Source organism: Parus major, chromosome 8, assembly GCF_001522545.3.
Source record: "Parus major isolate Abel chromosome 8, Parus_major1.1, whole genome shotgun sequence".
NCBI classification, from domain to species: domain Eukaryota; kingdom Metazoa; phylum Chordata; class Aves; order Passeriformes; family Paridae; genus Parus; species Parus major.
This window is the reverse complement of record NC_031777.1, coordinates 19,572,426-19,592,007: the sequence shown is the minus strand read 5'-3', so window position 1 is coordinate 19,592,007 and position 19,582 is coordinate 19,572,426. Positions and strand designations below refer to the sequence as shown.

Genomic DNA, 19,582 nt, shown 5'->3' with positions numbered 1-19,582 from the left:
AAGCATTTTTAAATAAATAATTTCATTTTTACAGTAAGAGTCTGTCAGTCACAGAGTCCCTCCATGGTTTCATCTCCCTTGAAGAGAAGAACATCCTGTACTTTAAGCCTTAGCTGAATAAGTGATGTGAGCAACTGACAGTACAAAATGAAGATTTTAACTTTTAGGTAGCTAAATCAAATTAGTGGGGGAAATAAAGTGGCTGTTGATAACATTCACACCAATCAAAAGAAATCAACTCAAAATCAATGTCCAAAGTCACTTGAAATTACTTTGGCAGCTCCACTTGCCTTACAGCACTCAGTACCTTGCAAAGATATGTCCTTTGATGACTAATTAAAAAGAAGTGATTTATCCTCTTGACTTCTAAAATGCTGTGCAGCTGGTGGTCATCAATTTTCACTCCCAAAACAAACTGCACTTCTCCAGTTATATAGTTCACAGCATGTTAAAATGTATAGTACCATCAATTCTGGGGGGCTCTGACACTAAAAATGCGTCCCGTAATTTAGAAATAGTCATTAGTTCTTGTGCAGGTAGGAACTGTTTAACGTGGGGGTGTATACATGTCTCATAATAAAACACAGCTAAAATATAGATAGAAAACCTTGTTATTTTGTATTTCCAAGAGCTGTGACACAAAACTGGTTATTAGTCACTGGGAGGATTTGGGCAAGTCTTTGTTTCATTGCCATCTGCTGGCACTCCAGCAAAGTACAGATTACAACCTGCTCTTCCAAACCCAGGTCATTTATTACTCTGGATTTTGGTCTACTAACAGCAATTAAAAAAAAAATTATCATTCCTTATTAGAGACTAGGATGAGAAAGTATTGGATATTAAACATGTAAAAACTTTAAATTATGTAGGAAAAGGGAAACATCATTAATTGCACTTGGAATTTCCATGTCACCCAAAGGAGCTGTAGTTAGAGGTTGGCTCCCTGGAGAAACTTGTGAATCAGATCAAACACAACCTTGTCATTTCAAAGAAGTGTGTTTTTGTATTTGGGCTTTGAGTTCAGAAATAACAGAAAATGCTCCCAGCTCCTAAGCTTGGCCTGAAATCTTGGCCAGTGTCACAATACAGTAATTAAAATACAGTAATTCTGACACTGCAGAGTTTGTTGCAAATTATTCTGATACATAAGTATGATTTAAAAAAATCTCTAATTGCACTCTGGAAAAGTCTGGGATTCAGCACTGGACATGTAGAGCACAGGACAGCAATGAGAAAGCACAAGAGAGTGGGCATTCTTTGATCTCCCTTCAGAAACAGGAAAGAGCTAAAGGGCGTAATCAATAAGAGGATACATGTATCAACCCCTTGTAAAAGCACCTTTGCCTGGAGGAAGCGGCATATGGCAGGTTTTTACCCAGCTAATGCACAGACACTATGACCAAGGTAATCTAATTACAGCCTTTTCTGCAACTCCTTATTAAACTGTTTTCTACTCTGGCTTAACCTCTTTACACATACTGTCATTTACTGTACTTGCACTATGCATATTTAATATTCACACTTCAGACATCCCAAAGTATTTCAAAGGTAAGTAAATAATTAAGCTGCATTTCTATGTTATACATTAAACAACTAAAGAACACATTAAATGGCTTCTTCAAGTCTACTGTGCCAGGAATGGAACACAAAGCATTATTTCTCAATGTCAGCCTCACACCTATATAAAACAAAGCAGAACTAACCCAAAAAAAGCACATTTTTAAAGGACATTTTTAAAAACCCAACAAATCTTAAGGCAAGAAAGCAAATTCTACTACAGTACTTTATTAACCTGGGTGCAAAAGAACCATTTTCCACTCTCATTTTACCTTTCTTACAACTTTCACAGTTTCAGATTTTGTGTTTCAACCATCTGAACAATATTTTATTGGTTATCAATTTGTGATGCCCCTTTCTTTCTTAATTCTTTACTCTTCCCCAGAAACAGAATACCCACTCATGTATTTCTAGAGGCTTCATTCTTGTCAAGAGCTGCTCAACACACTCAGGAAGATTTAATACTAGCTGTACAAAAGCACCCTTATCAAATACCCACATTCCCAGCAACTTTTCAGAATTTTTAGTAGCAATTAGGTAGGTCTCTGTGCCCCTAAACAAACACAGAACTCCTTTCAGTCTTGTCAACAAAACAGCACCCATCAGTTCTCTTTCAGTTAACACAGTCTAATACAGCCTTTTGATATTGACACTCTAAACCATTTACCTGCAGGACAGACACATTCAGTAGGGAAATAGACAGGTCCCTGTCATTCCTCTATTTTCCAGGCTTGAATTGACACGAGATAATGACAGAAATTGTTTTCTTTACAAATGGCACAGAAAGACAGGCTGACAGCACATCCCAAACTTTTTCTCCTTCCTTATCATCTCTAATGAGAATGGTCTCAGTTCCTTTACTGAGGGAAAACATCACACAGATTCATCCAGCTTGCCCACTTGAACATTCTCTAGGAAGATTCTGGGGAAAGCAACCATTCAGAAGGAGTTTTATTCCAGAGACAAAGAAAGAGCAACACACGTTCCCTTGAAACTGACCCAACTGCACAGAAATCCTCAGATAAAGCAAGCAGAGAAAGCTGACAACACCGATTATTGTACTGCAGGTTTTCACCCAAACAAGACACACACACTCAATTATTCAGGTGTATATGCTTGCCATAGGAACAAATTCACATATTCCCCTCAATATGTCACAGTGATATCTGAATATCAGAACCAAATTACAAGAATATGATCTACAGTCATGAGTGGCTGGATGTTCTAACAGTACAATACAAATACAAAGCATTAATCATCAATATTTTTTGGCTAAAGAAGCAGAAGAAAAGTTGGAAATAAGGAAGAAAATTAGTACAACATGTATTTTTATTAGTACTCACTCTAATAAGTCATGGACAAATACAGCTGGTCCTTGGCTTAGGAAGCATAAAACTTTTCAAAGATTTCTATACAAAACAGCAGAGATATTTTTACTTTGAGTTATCCAAAGCAAAATAAAGATGTGCAGTAACGAAAAATGAAACATCAGCTATTCCTACCAAGAACAAAGTTTAAAGGAAATCAAAAAGTAGAACCTTTCTAAATCTCAAATGCATGTATTTTCATTCCAAAGGAACAACTGTATTGATTAGAACTCGCTGCTGACTGAAAGAAGCTTGTACAGTATGTACTGCTCCTTCAATTTCTTTTTAAAAGATACTGCTGGCTAGTTTTGCAGTTCATGCTGGAGATACTGTCAAAACTTCATGAAAGACCAGAACAAAAACTTAAAATCAGTAATGAAGCAATTTCAAGCTGGGTTAGTTAAAACTGACAAATAAAGATAATCCATTCTCAAAGCATCTCTTTGTTCTTGTCATCTTGGCAGCATCATTATGCTTACTAATATTTTAGTGATCCCTACCAAGTAGGCAATTATGGTAACATTAATTTATTCCTTGTTCCACCACACAACTTTACACTGACTAAACTGGTATAACCACAATTTACTGCTTCTGCTTTTAAGTGTCCTTGTGTCAGCAGCCAAAACCACAGCCAGAGCCTTGCTCTCCACACAGCTGCACTGGGTCAATACGTTACTGCCCCATCTTTTCCTGGCTTTCTTGCTCTTTTTTTTTTAAAATGAGGACCATGATTCCTGTAGCATTTGATATTTGTTTCCAATTGGTATTTCCTACAGCTCAAAACCATTTATATTATTTATTAATCCTTAATTTTCCAGTTTAGATGAATTTACTAATGAGTATCCTTAGAAATGGTAAGCACTTCCAAATGAACAAGCAGAAAAACAATTTTCTACATTTTTTTTGTATTAGATTAATGGGTTTCTTGTTGCTTGTGGTTGTTTTTTTTAATGTATTTGTGTATTTTTCCCCTCCATGATTATTGGTCCATGTTGACCAAGGAAATTGGAAAGACAAACAGAATTCTTGTGTATTCTCCAAAAACTGGCAGCTTGGAAAGGAGGCGAGACCATAACTACTGTCACTACAAGAGACAGCCAAGCAGAATTCAACTGTTACTTGTCATATTCCTCCATCAATCCATCAGCCCACACATCCAGAGGTGCCACATCAAGGCAGCCAACAGGGAAACATCTCTGCACTGGAAATTCACTCTTCCCGGAGTGGATTGCTGCAACAGAGGACTCTTGAAAGTGAGAACATTGATGTAGGCAGAAAAAGAAAAGCAGACAAACCAGGAAAGAATTCAAGGGGTAAAGGACACAAATCCCAAAAGCAATCAAGCTTTACTTTCCACAGGATGCACTATTTAAGTGAGGACTGCACTGTGCTTGCTAGGGCTGTTCACTGGCATGGTGCTGTGGCTGGCAGCAAGATGCCTCTGCTCAGGGAAGAAAAACAAATGTGACAAATGTACCTGACATTTAATGGCTCCCAGAGCATGCCCATGCCTAGGGAGCAAAAAGCTGATGCAGCACATGCCCAAGGCATTATCTCTTGCAAAGTAAGAGCTCTAGTCTTTACTGAATAGTTTATGTAATTATAAAATATGATTCTATTACAATATTCTTAAATAAATCTCAACCTTTAGTCCTGCAAATATTTTGTGTCACATAACTATTCCTTTGACAAGTATTTACAGACAGAAATTATCTTACAGAACATGATAAAACAGTAATGCTGGCAGCAAAAAATTCTCAAAATACTTCATACTTTAAGTTGTAGTAAAATACAAGGATTTCATAAATAAATGTGGTTGCATGCCTGTTATACTGTCACATTTTAATAACACAATTACCTGCAAAAGTAAACTGAAAATGACCAGAAAGTCATATTACAAGTTCCTAATTGATCTCTATTGTATTTCTGTTTTGTGGATCAACTACCTGCAGTATCTAATTTCTACACAATTTTACTTAAAGCCAATCTTGATTTTGGTTACTTAGAACACAGACCAAACTACCAGACAAACTACTCTCTGTAAAAACACTGACTTTTCATGCTTTCGTTTTACATTAGTAGGTAATTTAAGAAAAATATCACTGTATGCCATACCAGTTTTGTGGAACAAAGGAAGAATTAATCACATTGTAATCTAATACATATGGCATTTATGCTTGGTTTTCTAAAATTAGTAACACCTCTTTTTCTTCACTAAAATTGTATACTTCATCAATTATTTTATATTGGTGATATATTCTACAAATTACTCAGAGGTATGGATTTAAACTGCTGCTATGAAAAGTAATTTGATTTACACCAATTCCTTTATTCCTTAAGATGAAACAAAGTCAGAAGAATTCCCACAGATTAAAACTGACATCTCAGGAAAATGAATTATTAGCTACTGATAGCCACATGACATCATTACAAAGGAATGTTAAGACTTATCTGTACATTGAAATAAACCCCTACTGTGTCATCAATTTAACTGTAATTCGGAGACACATAGCTGAATATACAGGTTTTATTTATAAAACTGATCTATCATTATTAGTCAATATATTTGAAGACAGACATGGATATTTTTAACTTTTCCAGTTAAGGGAAAACCCAGCGCAGGTAAAGTTAGAAAATTAGAAATTTAGGACTATGACATTACAGTTACACTTAAAGAAGATTGTGTTTAAGGCAGTTCTCAAATAACTAGTATGGCAAGTCTTATTCTAACAATTCAAATGCAGTAAGATGAACTTTTCTACAGAACTGCTTTAATTTGATTCTTTAGGCAGAAAATTTGTGACTAAATAAAATATAAAACCTATGCCACAGGAAATACTAAAAACATTTCTTTTCTTTCTCACATTCATAAAATATTAATGGTGGATCCAAAGACATAAACAGTATTATCATTAATTAAGTATATGTAAATCTGGTTGTTGCATGATCCTGCATGGTCATCTGTGTTTCCAAGATCTCTCCATAAGACCAGGTGGAGATGTATTTAAGAGTTTTAAATGGCTTTTAAGAGATGTATTAAAATATTCACTTAATCTGTCTTCACTATAAATGCCAGTGCAGATGTTATAATTTCAAATATTATCAAGTAATAAAGATACATGAAAATACCTATCTACTGAACAAGGTCCTAACTCTTAGCATTAAATGCCTGTAGGGAACTGCTTGTGCATAAGGCTTTCGTTTCAGTGATCTTGCCTCCAGCTCTGAGTGGTTCCTGTAAAGCCACTGCAGTTTACAGAACCCTAGAAATTCCTTCTGCAACACATTATATGCATGTGAAATCTCAATTCCTCAATCGCATTTTCATCTAGAATCCAGGTCTAAGAATCAAACAAGGATTGTCCCTTTGTGCAAGCTAATACCCACCAAACATTGCAAACCTTCAAAGGAAATAGAGAAGAAAAAAACCAAAACGAAAAAAGGGCACTAAATGAAGCACTGGGCAAAGGCAGAAATTACTGAGAATAAAATACTGCACCAAACAGAGAATTAAAGTAAGCTGCTGCAGTATGAGATCGAATTACAGTGTAAAAAGATACAGCAAAGAGATACGAGAAATGCCTGAGGAAAGACATATGCAAAATACCAAGCACAGCATATAAAATTCAGCAGTGTAGAAAGTTTTTTAAATCAGGAAGTTCAGCCTTGATAAAAGTATCTCAGGAGGAAATGCGAACATTTCTGAGCTAGAACATAGAATCAAAATTCTCAAATATACACCAAACCACACTTTTCTGAGAGCAGTTACAATACACAAAAATTCCAATTATGTGTGTAGAAACAGAAAAGATTAACAACACTTTACAACTATACAACCCCCAGATCAGTCTGTTATTATCTACAAAAATGTCTATGTTGTGATAAATTTTCTGCTTAGAGATCTCATCTCCATCTTTATAGAACAGATCTATTTTAATTAAGAAGTTGTGGGAACATCCATCATTTCAGCTTTCTCTCTGAATAATAATATTCCATAATCTGTGATAGCTGTTTCTCCTATTATATCATCCAGTTTTCCCAGAAATATTAACATATGAATATTGTTTAAACATGTTAAGATTCAAAAAGCAACAAAATTCATACAGAAATACAGCAACTTACATTCAGTTTTGTTTTTTTTTTTCTTATAGCAAGTCTTATCAACAGCTCTTAAAGGTTCTGGTATATTCCTATTTTACCAATGTCACAATAATTTCTTTGAGAGTGAAAATCAACTGTATTAATGTGTATGTCACTAAGCTATGTAATGTAACAAGAAATTATCTAAGTTTACAGCCATATAAAATAGCTTGTATGACACAGAGAGGAAAGTGTATTTTTTCTGCCATGGAACATTCAAAGAATTTTACTAATGCTTTCTTGGAGAAATCTGCCTCCTCAATCTAGCCAATATGCTAATGTCTCTCTGAACCAGCTTTTAAAAGAGAACAGAAACATAAACCACAGAAAAAATCACCCCTAACAATCCCAAACTGATGAAGGACAGAAAAAACAAAACTGTACCATTTAAAGATGTGATATGCAGAGCACCAGAACACTTGGCTTAGCCAGAACTATCACAAACTAAGTGAATATCCTTTATCTCCAGCTAAATCTACATTAATAACATGGGAACCCTGGAATTCTTTGCAACTGAACAATCAGGGAATACATTTCAGGTAAACTGACAAGCTAAGGTTTGTTTTTTTTAGTTTAACACTTTAGATAGTAAGTAACAAATGAGATTAAACAAGTGGATAATTAAGACACTATTCAAAAACTGTTACACACGAATTAAGAGTATCCTCTAATGAACTTTGCTATTTTTAAAACTGGATGTAGCACAGTGCACTTGATTTACTCTTGAAGTATGAAATTCTGGATAAATGACAACTGCACTCAAATATCAAAATATTAAGTTCTTTAGAAGTATCTTAATACCACGCAGAACCACCAATATACCAGACTTATTTCCTTACAAATGTAACCAACAAAAAAGGATGGCCTGTAATTTTCCAGTTCTATCAAAACTTTTTTAGATGAAGAACAGACACGGCTAACACTGCCACCCCCCAGTAGCACGCTTCCCTTTGGGAAAGTAGAAATACAGGACAGAATAAAAACAATAACCACTTCTTTTGGAATTCTGCATTCAGGCAACAAGTCAGCAGCAAGTCACTAAGACCTACTTGCAATTTCAAAAGCTCCCCAACACAGTCTCAAACAGGCTGCCAATCTGAACAACAACTACCCATTTCTTCAGAACTGCCTATGTTCAAATCCTAACACTAGGGCACACCTGAAATTTCCAAGGACAATTTAGATCTGTGTTTAAGAATAGAAGAAACTACTTTTATTTTTACAGTATTTTTTCCTAATACATAAAACCCCCTACCATCACACCACATTACTAAAGAATCTGTGTACAAACATCAGATGAAGTCATATTACATACAGATACAAAATCATCTTAAGAGAGTCAAAAGACACCAGTTCATTTTCCCCATTCGTCATTTTCTTTCTATCTACTGGGAAAAATCCACTTTGGACTGATGGCTGAAGCTGCAAATATTTGATCATTATTTTGAAATCACAGTTTGTCTAACCCAGGCTCAAATTAAAACTTTTCTGATTAAAATTATTTATCCATATCCAATACTGAACAAAACTTCACTATATAAACAATGCAACTCTAATATCAAAAATCCAGTCATACTGGATTAAACAATCATCTGTGCCTCATGCCCCACATTCACAGTACCTGTGCTGTGAACATTTACTACATTTACACTGAACTATTTCCAGTGCTTCAACCCTTCCTACAAACCAAGCTGAAGAACATCTGCACTTGGCCTTTCAGAACTCACAACAAAATACAGAATATCTAATAAACAGCAAAACACAGGAGTCAAAACAGCATTACAAAGACTGTGAAATAAAAAACTGTGTCCTGATCTACTACTTGAAAACAAATTTTCTCCATGTAAGCTTTTTTCAGTGAATCACTGTTTTGTTTCAAAAATCTCTTTCACATTTACCACAAGGTAAAGTTACCACAGATCTACTTACAGACATTCAGCTGATAAACATAAAAAAAACTCAGTGCAAAATAATTGTTGTATTAGTAGTAGTAATAATAATAATAATAATTAATAAATAATAAATAAAAATAGCAATGTAGACATCATTTACTTTGGAGAAAGTTGCTGCATTTTATCAATTCATCTTCCTGAACCCAATATTACTGAGTTCTTTCCCATGACACTCCAAAAAAGTATCTAACTTGAACTTTGATGCACAGCAGAATGATAATTGTATAAGCTGCACCTGTGGTGTCCATTGGATATACCAATAAATGATTGAAATCTAATTAAAGGTTATAATTCCTTTGGTTTTCCCTCCAGCTAGATTTTAAGAGAAAATACAAGATGCATTTTTAAAGAAACAGAAACACAAAGAAACTCAAAAAAACCCAAGTTCTGGCTCAAGAATCCTAATTGCTAGAAATGTATAAACCACATTGCTGTACCATACTGCATATTAAATAGAGTTTAATTTTGCTTGAGGTAGAAACAAGAAAAATGAAGACTGAAAAGTATGAAAATTATAAAGGATTTAAATTTTTGTGGAAGTACGTTAAATACTTAATAATTTTTGTAATAATGTATTTTTGGTAAGAAACAAAAGCAGAATTCATGGTTACCATAGTTACACATACTCTTTGTTGTGTTTCAATGCCACATGATCTGATTCAAAGTAATACACATCAGGCTCTTCCTCATCCTCCTCTGCAGTGTGGATGTTGGCACTCTCTTTGGCAGACGGTACATATCCAGCAACAAGCCTAGACTCAGAAAGTGGCTTTCTTAGTCCATCACTCCCATGATCCCCTGTATTACTATTTTTCTCTTTTTCATTCTGTTTGATTTCTTCAGACTTTTTGGGAGATCCATTGATATTATTAATACCTACAGGTACATTCTTTTCAGTAGGACTAAGATTATTTTCCTCAACCTGTCCGTTTTCTCTACAAGGAGAGTTATTTTTAGTAGGGCTACTTCTGGCAGGGGCAGCCCTTCGTGGTGAAGTTCTCAACGTGTATCTGTGTTCTTGAAGCTCCAACATATTTGTCATCTGAGCTGAAACACAGTTCAGCACTGAAGAATGTGGTTCAGGTTCACCTGAGATTGATGCACTGTCATGGTGAGTATTCAGGTTGCTATTGGTGTTTTCAGCACACTGTTCCTTAGAGGCACTGCTATCTCCCACAACATCCACCTCCTCCTCTGAATCCCTTAACAAAGATGACTGGATTTCAGAAAAGGACCCTGTAGCTGGCTCAAATGCCTGATTAGCATGCTCCTCAGGCAAGCAGTCGTTTATTGTTTTGTGGTCCTCTAACTTTACCTGTTCTTGAGAGTTTGTGCAAGGCACATAATGGTCTACAACACTGTCCTCTTTGCTGCTATTAAGCAACAACGAAGAATGGGCAAATGAGTTTCCATTTTCTGCTACTGTTTTGTCCTTGGGTGTATGGGAACCAGCACTGTTTTGCTTAGTGTTCCCATCAAGCTGACAGTCATCACAGTTAAGAGAATTTGAGTCTCTCTCACCAACTCCATTGACAGTCTGATAACCTGCAACCTCTTCAACTACTGCAGAATTATTAAACCCTTCTGCACAGACATTCACCTTTTTAACTTCCCTTTTCTCACAATCATCCAATATAAGACATCTACAAGCTCGCTTAGTCCCTGTGGAGGCTGCATCATTGTCCGACACTAAGCTCTTATGCTCCAATGACTCCTTCTCTGCCTTAGTGGGCAAGTCTTCTTCAGAACTGTTGGGTGCCTCTGAACGTAGACAGCGTTTAATTCTTTTCAAAACTGGTGAAACAGCTTCTGCTTGTTTTTTTTCACTATTTTCCACAGTTTGCTTATCACCATTATCCTTCTCCGAAGTGGACAGCCCTCTCTTTCTAGGGCTCACCCATGACTCCCGAGCACTCTGCTGTTTCAGATCAGTAGTTCTGCCACCATTGCTGCCCTTTTGAGTTTGCACAGACTCTGGCCTCTTCTTTGGTGACCTGGATCGGATTTGAGGATGAGGTGAGACTTCCTCTGGATGAGCAATGCTACGGTTCCTTAATGTTCTACCACAGAAATTTTCATCCAAACCATTTAAACCCACTGTAGATCTTGTAACACGAGTAGATCGAGAAGCAGCCATACTATGGCAAGTCCCTAAAGTATGTTCATCGTGATCCACTCAGTGGGAAACCTTAAAAAAAAAAACAGTCAGAAAAAACATTTTAAAAACATCTAGAGACACAGCAAATCTGAAATCAGCAAATATTGTCACAAATGTACTAATGTAAAACTGAATAAGACCATTCAATGCATTCATACTGCTTCTTTCCATGGTATTTCTTTAGCGCATTCAGTTTTTCCATCTCAGCTACAAAGTAGCTGACTCGGTATTTGTGGTTGTTCTGGCTTCAGTACTTGTGTGAGTGTTGCTCATATTTATGCCTTATGTAAGCCTGGGATGTTCCAGTTAGTCTCTAGTTACTAAAAGACACTATTTTTATGTAATTGTACATATGTTATAATGTATTTGTATTATTATTTAAATTTGTCTGTTCAAGTAAAAGGTATGAGATTGCATTCTTAATATCCCACAGATTCTAGTTACGTGGTTTCACAGACTAAGAAGTAAACCTTTAAAATTGCACTTGCTTACTCTGTTGCTGCTTAAAGAAAAAACAAATCTCTCATAAATAACAAAACAGACGTGCAATTCTAATTTAGCAAGGAACTAAAAAAAAAATAAAGCACACCACTAAAAAATACTTGAAGCTACCATTGGAAAAATTGAAATAAAATTTCTGAATCAGAATCATAAAATCATTCCAGCTGGAAAGGCCTTTGGGAGGGAATCCTATCCACCCTCCCATTCAAATGAACATGAGGCCTAAATTCAGATTTAGTTACATGGAACATTATCCAGCTGGGTCTTGAAAAACACTGCATACAGATATTCTACAACTTCTCTAGGCAACCTGTTCCAGTCCTTAAAACAAAAATACTTTTTCTGATACACAGGTGGAGCCTCTCCTACTTCTCTGTCACTTATGACAACAAAAGCCTGGCTCTATCAGGAATCTCCTCTGAGGTACTGAAAGGCTGTTTGCTCTCAGCTGGTGAGACGAATCATCACTCACATCAGATTTAAGTAAATTCAGACTCAAAGTTTAAAATATCCCATTTCAGAGTGCCTGTATTTCACATTTCAAGGTGAAATGTAGGAGTACTTGACCTGCCCAGTATCTCGAAATAATTTTTAAGAGAACTCAGTTCAGTGTTACCCTTTCATTCATTTAATCTTTAAAAGTTTAATGTGTCAAACTCTGTATCACCACAGATCTGTCATAACAGCCTTGCTAATGAATAGATTCACATTTGTGCATAATGGCACACCTTCCCATTTTCATCTACCCAAATTCCAAATTACACAAACCCATTCAACTGCCATATGATGTGAGGATTGTAAATTTTAAATATGGAATAAAATCTTTCACACATTACTTAGAAACACTGAAAATAACAAATGAAGAAAATTGTACTAGAGGTGTTTTTCATTTTCAGAAAAGAAGAGGAAAAAAAGAACATAAACGCATAAATTCTCCCAAATCAATTATTTCATTGTCACATGGTTAGAACAGAAAAGAGAATGGGACAAAACAAGTACTCTCTCATCCAGTACAATTCTGTTTAACAATTACCAGTATTTACTGTACTGTGTGTTTAGGAATTCACAATGCAAGCAGTATTTCTTAAGAAAAGCAATGTATCCTAACAGTATTGCTTGGTGTAGTTCTGGACAAAAGAAGAAAGCACAGAATTTTGTGTACATGTGATATAGCTCTGTACACAACTGTGTACAACAGTACAAAAGTGCACAAAAGTGCAACAAAGAAAAAGACAATTACAAAATGCAAATTTCAAATGTTCTCAAAACCGATTTATCTGTGCTGCTACAGCCCTCCTCGTTAGCTAGTCCTGCTGCCTTAGATGAATGCCTGGAAAGGTGCACTTTTTGTATTCCTGAAAATACATCTAAAGAGATGCTGCAGTGCTGACTTTCATTCTGTCCACTTAAAATTAAGTAAATGAGAGCTCTCCAACACACTCTGCCTTGAGAGGAAATATAAACAACCTGTCAAGCAGCAAATGGTCAAACATCAGCAGCTGACTGAAGACAGCAAAACACTATGTGCTTTCTGTAATCGTTTTTACACCTATCTTCCACATGGATAAACTTGCCTGCATATTCTCCCTCTGCACACAAGCTCAATACCATCTGGAGAGTAATCTGGAGAGTGATTTGGGGTTGAACCCTAACATGAAAAACAGGGTTTATTTACATATTCCATTTCCCCTAGGTTGTTCTAATTAAAGCTAGCAAACATTAGGGGTGAGTAACTGACATTGCAAATCAATACCAATAAAATAACCTAAACCAAATTCAAATGTATACTTTGGTTAGTAATTACTGCTGAACTCAACAGACTTTAGAAATCATATGTAAGGGAGAAATCTTTACTGATTTGCTGATAAGATACTTTCTAAAGAAAAACCCCTTACATGACAAGACAAAAAGTTATTATTTCTATAGTACAAATGTAAAAAACTTACCATTGCAAAACTAGAAGAAATGTAAACTTCTGGCATTTCATACAGCAGGCTCTTACTGTACCACTCCAATAATATCAATCACTGTTGCTGATATCCATCATGTACTCCAAAAGCTTTACTAGTTTATGCCATCACATTAACCAGATTTTGAAAACTGTTGAGAAAAAGACAAAGATATCAATAAAATATTTAAATTACCACACTGAAAATGAAGAAGAATGCAATAGGATATATAAAGAGTAACAGCTTTTTAAAGAATAAACTATCAATTTTAGAAGTGCCCTAATAAAAGAAAGATCAATATGCTATAAAGTAATTAAGTATGTGAAATTCTAATCTAGGTTTCAAATGTAAAACATCTTTCTTGGTAGTTTCTAAGTGATTCATTGTATCACACACAAAATGTGCAAGCAAACAAATTCACAGAAGTCCTGTTAGTGTTCAAATTTCAGAAGGCATTTGAAGAGACACAAGAAAACAAGTAGTGAAAGGTATTATTATAACAAATTAATTATGAAATGCACTGTCAAATGCATTTTATTGTTAGACACACAGTGAAAAACTCTGCTGTTTAATTAACAGAGCAGACCTCTAAACTTATATTGGCTCCAAATCCCTGAATAACCTTCATCTATACAATGGGATTAAAATGCTTTCTAGAGCTCACATTAAACCTATTCTTCATCCCAGGAAAACATAGTGCATAGCACCTCGTTTGTAGTGGAATATTTTGGATATTGAAAGACAAAATACATCTACAGATCCAAAAGTCACACAGTGTTTTCAGTTGTCTCCAATTTGGGCACCTGTGCCAACTGCCAAGTTACTACTTGAAAAAACACACCAGCAATCACATTTAATTTAAGAACATCTAGTACTATGAAAGCACTGTAATTCACTAAAGAACACCGGTTATATTGAAGCTTTCTTCATATTCTAGTGACTTCATACAATAAATAAGTGACCTTATTTTCATCTTGACAATTCAAAACTTCATGGTCTAAAACACAAGCTGACAGGTTCCTCCATAGTCTTCATTCTACACAGTTTTTATATTTAGATTACTGGAAATTGTCTTTACTTTCAACTAGTTAAGACTTCATACTGGTAAGAACAGAAAATTCATTCACCATTAAGTTGCCAATTCAAAATACAAACTGAGCTGCATAAGAAAACATTAATTATGTCTAATTGCAATGAAATTCAGCAACAGAAGATGTTTCTATAGTAATGCTACATGAAGTATCATAAATTCTATTATGTAGGTAACTAAATCAAATCAGGTTTCATTTATTCAGAGGCATTTCTCAATTAAGCAAACAGTAGAGAACTATCATCATAATAAGACAAAGAATGGAAGAACAAGAAGACAAAGACAACCACTTGAAAATGCATGTTACTCTTAATCCACGTTGTTGCCTTTCCTAAAGATCCCTTTAACTGATGCACCTGGAGACACTGGAAGTATGACAGTCTGACCAATTTTTGCAAAAGAACAACATACCAAATAAAAATACTAGCTCAGTAACTTCGGTAAAAATACAAAATACATTTAAAGAAAAAAAAAATTAAACAAAATATAACAGTGAGCCAATCAGAAGGCACCCCAATCTCATAATTTTTATTTACTTTACCAGTCCTAAGTAAAGAACATATGAAGAAGTTGTTTCAGGAATGGCTAGAATAGAAATGTCAGTATTTTGTCAGATTTGTACACCTCATCTCTCCTGATTTTCCAAAAACCAAAACAACCCTATTTTACTTACAGTACGAAAGACACAACCCCAGCTGTGTCTATTTGCCTTGGGGGACAGCTGAAGCATTTTATACACAGCAAAAAGATTAATATCAAATATGTATGTGTAAATATCAAAAAGAAATCAAGGTGGGTAAAAAAGTTTTACTTAGTCAGAATTTTTTGTCTGGTTGAAGTTTGCAGGGGTGGAGGAGGGAATAACAATTTTAAAAAACAGGAAACTTTAATCAGTATACAGTGAAATGATGGCACCTTAATTACACTTAAAACTTAGAAAACAACATTCACAAGGGCTTAAGAAGTGAACAGTTACATAATTTTTCCCAGAAGTTTCCTTAGAAAAACTGTCTTGAAAATTAACTATTATTCCTCTACATTGCATAACCAATTACAATGACATTTTTCACTTAGAACAACCACATCTTCTGCAGCAGAGAAATTCAATGGAAGAGTAATTTAATATTTTGGACACCACTCATTTTAGAAGATATTTATGAGTTGGAATAAGGAGTGCAAGGGAAACTAAGTAAGCTTTTAGGTCTAAAAGCCTTTCTTCAGGGAACCACATTAACATTTAAGAAAGAATACTGGAATACTGCAATAAAGATTCAAAGTTTGAAGAGTGATAATCAGCTAAGAAACAACACACTGTGGTCTGCAGATCCCACTAAAAAATAGGAAGTTACAGGTTAAATAGAGTGTAATGCAGACAGAGCTCTGAAATAAGCCTCTCAATTTGTGTCTTGTGGGGAAGGACCTGTGTAAGAAGCCAGTGAGCAAATGCTGCTGCTGAAACCATATGGAAATGGTCACACATTAATCAGTATGGACAATCTTCAGAGTGAGACTGAAGTTCAACTGCTTGCAGAAATTGTACACTTTACATACAATCAAGCATTTCATGCCACCACAGGATGCATTTCTGGGTACACATTTTTGCATTTAAGAACCCTTAAACATACTCTTTAGGCAGACTCTACCAACACACACCATATTCACATTATGCTAGAATTTTTATTTAACTTAACCACCAGCCTACTTAGTAAAGTTACTGAACGCTGAACTGTGTGCATGAAAACTTGTAGCAAAACAAAGGAAACAAATTTACATAGAGATAAAAACCAAGAATTAAAGACAGCAAAATGAGGAAAACCCTTCTTAAATAGGCAGAATAACCAATTTTTTTTCTGGGTTATGCTGGTACTGCCTAAGAGTCAAGTATGACACCGATTGTGTAAAGGAACTCAGAAACATAGATGAAGTTACAAGTATGTTGTTCCATGTGGCCCTAAGCTAGAAAAGAGACAGTGAAAAGAAGCAGTCAATACCTGAATACACTGGGAGTATACTAGACCAGAAATCAATAAGCTAAAGATGCCTCTACTATAACTGTGGTGGAATTATATATATGGAACTTCAGATGGATAAATTAACATTACATACAACATTAAACAAATCAGGGAGAATAGGCTTCCAAGAGAAGTCTCCAATAGTTGTTTGTCACTCTTTGATGAAAATGGGCAAAATCTAAAGTCTTCCACAACAATTCAACCCAAGAAAACAGAACTGTGTGCTCATCTGATCTAGAGTATAATGAATCATTTTTATATTGAAGAGAAATAATCTGTTCTCCTGAGTCTCATGTAACAATCAGCATGTTCACTGATAATAGTGCAGTGATAAGACTCAAATTTTTCCTGGTGTTCAGATACAGCATTTGTGAATATCTGACAGGAGGAGCACTCTCTAGTACCATACTTCAGTAAATCCCGAAATTACTTCAGAGACAATATCTGCTACTGGCAAAGTTACCATTTACAAGAGCAAATGTGACACACATATATAATTGCCCAAAGTAATAAATAAAACTGGTGGATCTCTGTGGTATAAAATAGCAGTTCTTAAATTCTCTGCAGAGCATGGATTTTACTTTTAACATTACATTTTTAAAAACTGAAAGCAGCAGCTATTTATGCAAGAAGAATCTAATCCCTTACAGAAGCATTCGCCCAAGACAGAAAAATTAGCACCTCTAAAAAGATGAGAATCTGCAGAGACACCAGATTAATCAAGATTTTGGATTATTTCCACATAGAAAACACATCACTTCCTAACAAAGTAGTATTACTAAATTAGGGATGAATTTCATTTAACAAATTATATTCAGCAGTCTATCGCATCTAGAGTATGCCAGCAGCTCTTCCCACACATAGTGAGTTTCACAGAACTACATGAGCAAGAAATCAGTTTTCTGGAAACAGTATTTTATTCTTCTGATTCTACATTACATCAAAACAAGCAGTACTTTCAAATGATAGAAATAACCTCCACCAAAAGACATTATGAAGATCTTACTTCAAATAATACCTAACAATAAGCAGCTTAAGGTTATAACAAAAGCTTAAATGCAAAAAAAATATTAATAAACGTCACTGGAGTTATTTTGAGATTTCAACTGTCTCTGACACAGTAAGACTATATTACATATGGTCAAAATATAGTCTGTCAGAATGGGACTACTTATATTAATCTCACATATAAAAGGCTAGTAAGACAAAATAATTAAAGTAAAAGAAAAAATAGAATAATATGAAGAAATTGTCAACCGGTTTTAAAAGGTAGCAAACTAGCAAGGGAAACTTTTACTCAAAACTAACACTGCAAAGAACCAGAATGGATAGTACAATGTGCTGTTTTTCTTCTTTCAAAAAGATGGGTTCACTAGGCTAGACAAACCTATTGCTACATAAGAGGAAAAAAATTCTTTAGAAAGAATCTTCTTGTAGAATGCTATTTCTACTTTCTCCTGAAGAAAACCAAAATGCAACAGACAGAAAGTGAACTGGTACTTAAATAACAGGATGTATGAAAACAAACAAAAGCTCAACCACCTCCTAGCATTGTCTTACTCCTTCTCTAAAACTACGAAAAAAAGGTCAAACCAGAAAGTTGTATGACAATGACCAGCACTGTACATCTGTTCCTTTGCACCCCTTCCACTCAGCAGTGCTATCAAAACTGCTGACAGCACTGGCATTTCTCACTCTTCTGGGCTACCTATATGAGGAAACTTACTGGGACGATGGGTGTGATATAGGCATCACCCCTCTTCCAGCCAGACATTCCAGGATAAGATTGCAAAATTACTTCACATGAAACTAAATATGAATTATACAAGTGTGACTTTACAGCAGAACCCTAGAAAAGCCACCACTATATCAAATTTCTTCTCTTTAAAGCCTGAAGCACTTAAACTGCTTTCAGTTTCTTGTATCTTGGCCAAATTAGAGTTTGTGCTGAAATTATACATTGAAGCATCTGTCTCAGACTGATATTCCCACCCTGCTGTCTCTCTCCTGAATTCTCAGTCAAAATAATTACTCATTTCTGTGCACAAATATGGAAATTATTTTAAACCCTTCTTGCTGCTTAAGACACATCTGACTGTTCCTTCAAGGAGGTTTTCTTCCTCCATATTTTGGAGTAAGAAATTGGGATTCTGCATACAGAAGAGTTTGCCTGAGAACAAAAATCCCGGTGGAGCTGTGATGAAGGCAGGCTGAGGGGAATGCTAAATGTGAATGCACAGCTAAGGAGAGCAGCTACATTGGCAAAATGAGTGGATGCTGACTGGAGAAAGAGACAGACTAGAAATCCTGAAGAACTGCTAGAAGACAGAAAGCTGTCAACTATGAAAAAGGAAAACTGGAACTGGGAACAACTAGAAGGAACAGGCAGAATCTGTGATTTTACTTACACCCAACTCACCTACACACATCACACAGCACTCATCCCAATTATCTATCTCAAATACCTGGGACAACTCTGTCAACACAACTATTGTGGAACTATACTAGAAATAAGTCTACAAATAGATCAGAGTTGCAAATCTCATCTTTTCTTCTTTTCAGACGGCTCTGGATGAATCAGTTTTTTCTGTGGGTCATATTAAAGGACAACGTGCTGCAGCACAAGCATGGGATCACATGGCCACAACAAAAGGTGAAGATGTGAAGTTTTTAAGATGGTATACCACAGTCCCTTGGAACAAGAAACCACATTCCACATTTTGACACACTATCTGGTGTGTTCATCTTTAGCATGTCATCTTAACAGAAAAATGCAAAAATGATCATTACATACAATTTGCACTTGTCCTGAATATGGACAGTAGCTTTAAGTAAACACCCTAACTGAACCTACTT

At 35.4% G+C, this 19,582-nt stretch overlaps 1 protein-coding gene across 2 annotated transcripts in view; it reads right to left on the bottom strand.

Moving 5' to 3' along the window:
* Positions 1-18,455, bottom strand: part of ZZZ3 (zinc finger ZZ-type containing 3) — a 39,520-nt gene extending 21,065 nt beyond the window's left edge. Inside the window, exons 1-2 of one of the 2 annotated variants that reach the window (XM_015635791.3) lie at positions 13,622-18,455; positions 9,643-11,204 (exon numbers count right to left, since the gene is read on the bottom strand). In XM_015635791.3, coding sequence (XP_015491277.1) covers positions 9,643-11,153 — 1,511 coding nt within the window. In that variant the 5' untranslated portion in view covers positions 11,154-11,204; positions 13,622-18,455. The remainder of the gene's footprint in view (positions 1-9,642; positions 11,205-13,621) is intronic. The other variant, XM_015635790.3, reaches the window with a different exon arrangement.
* Positions 18,456-19,582: the final 1,127 nt, after the last annotated feature.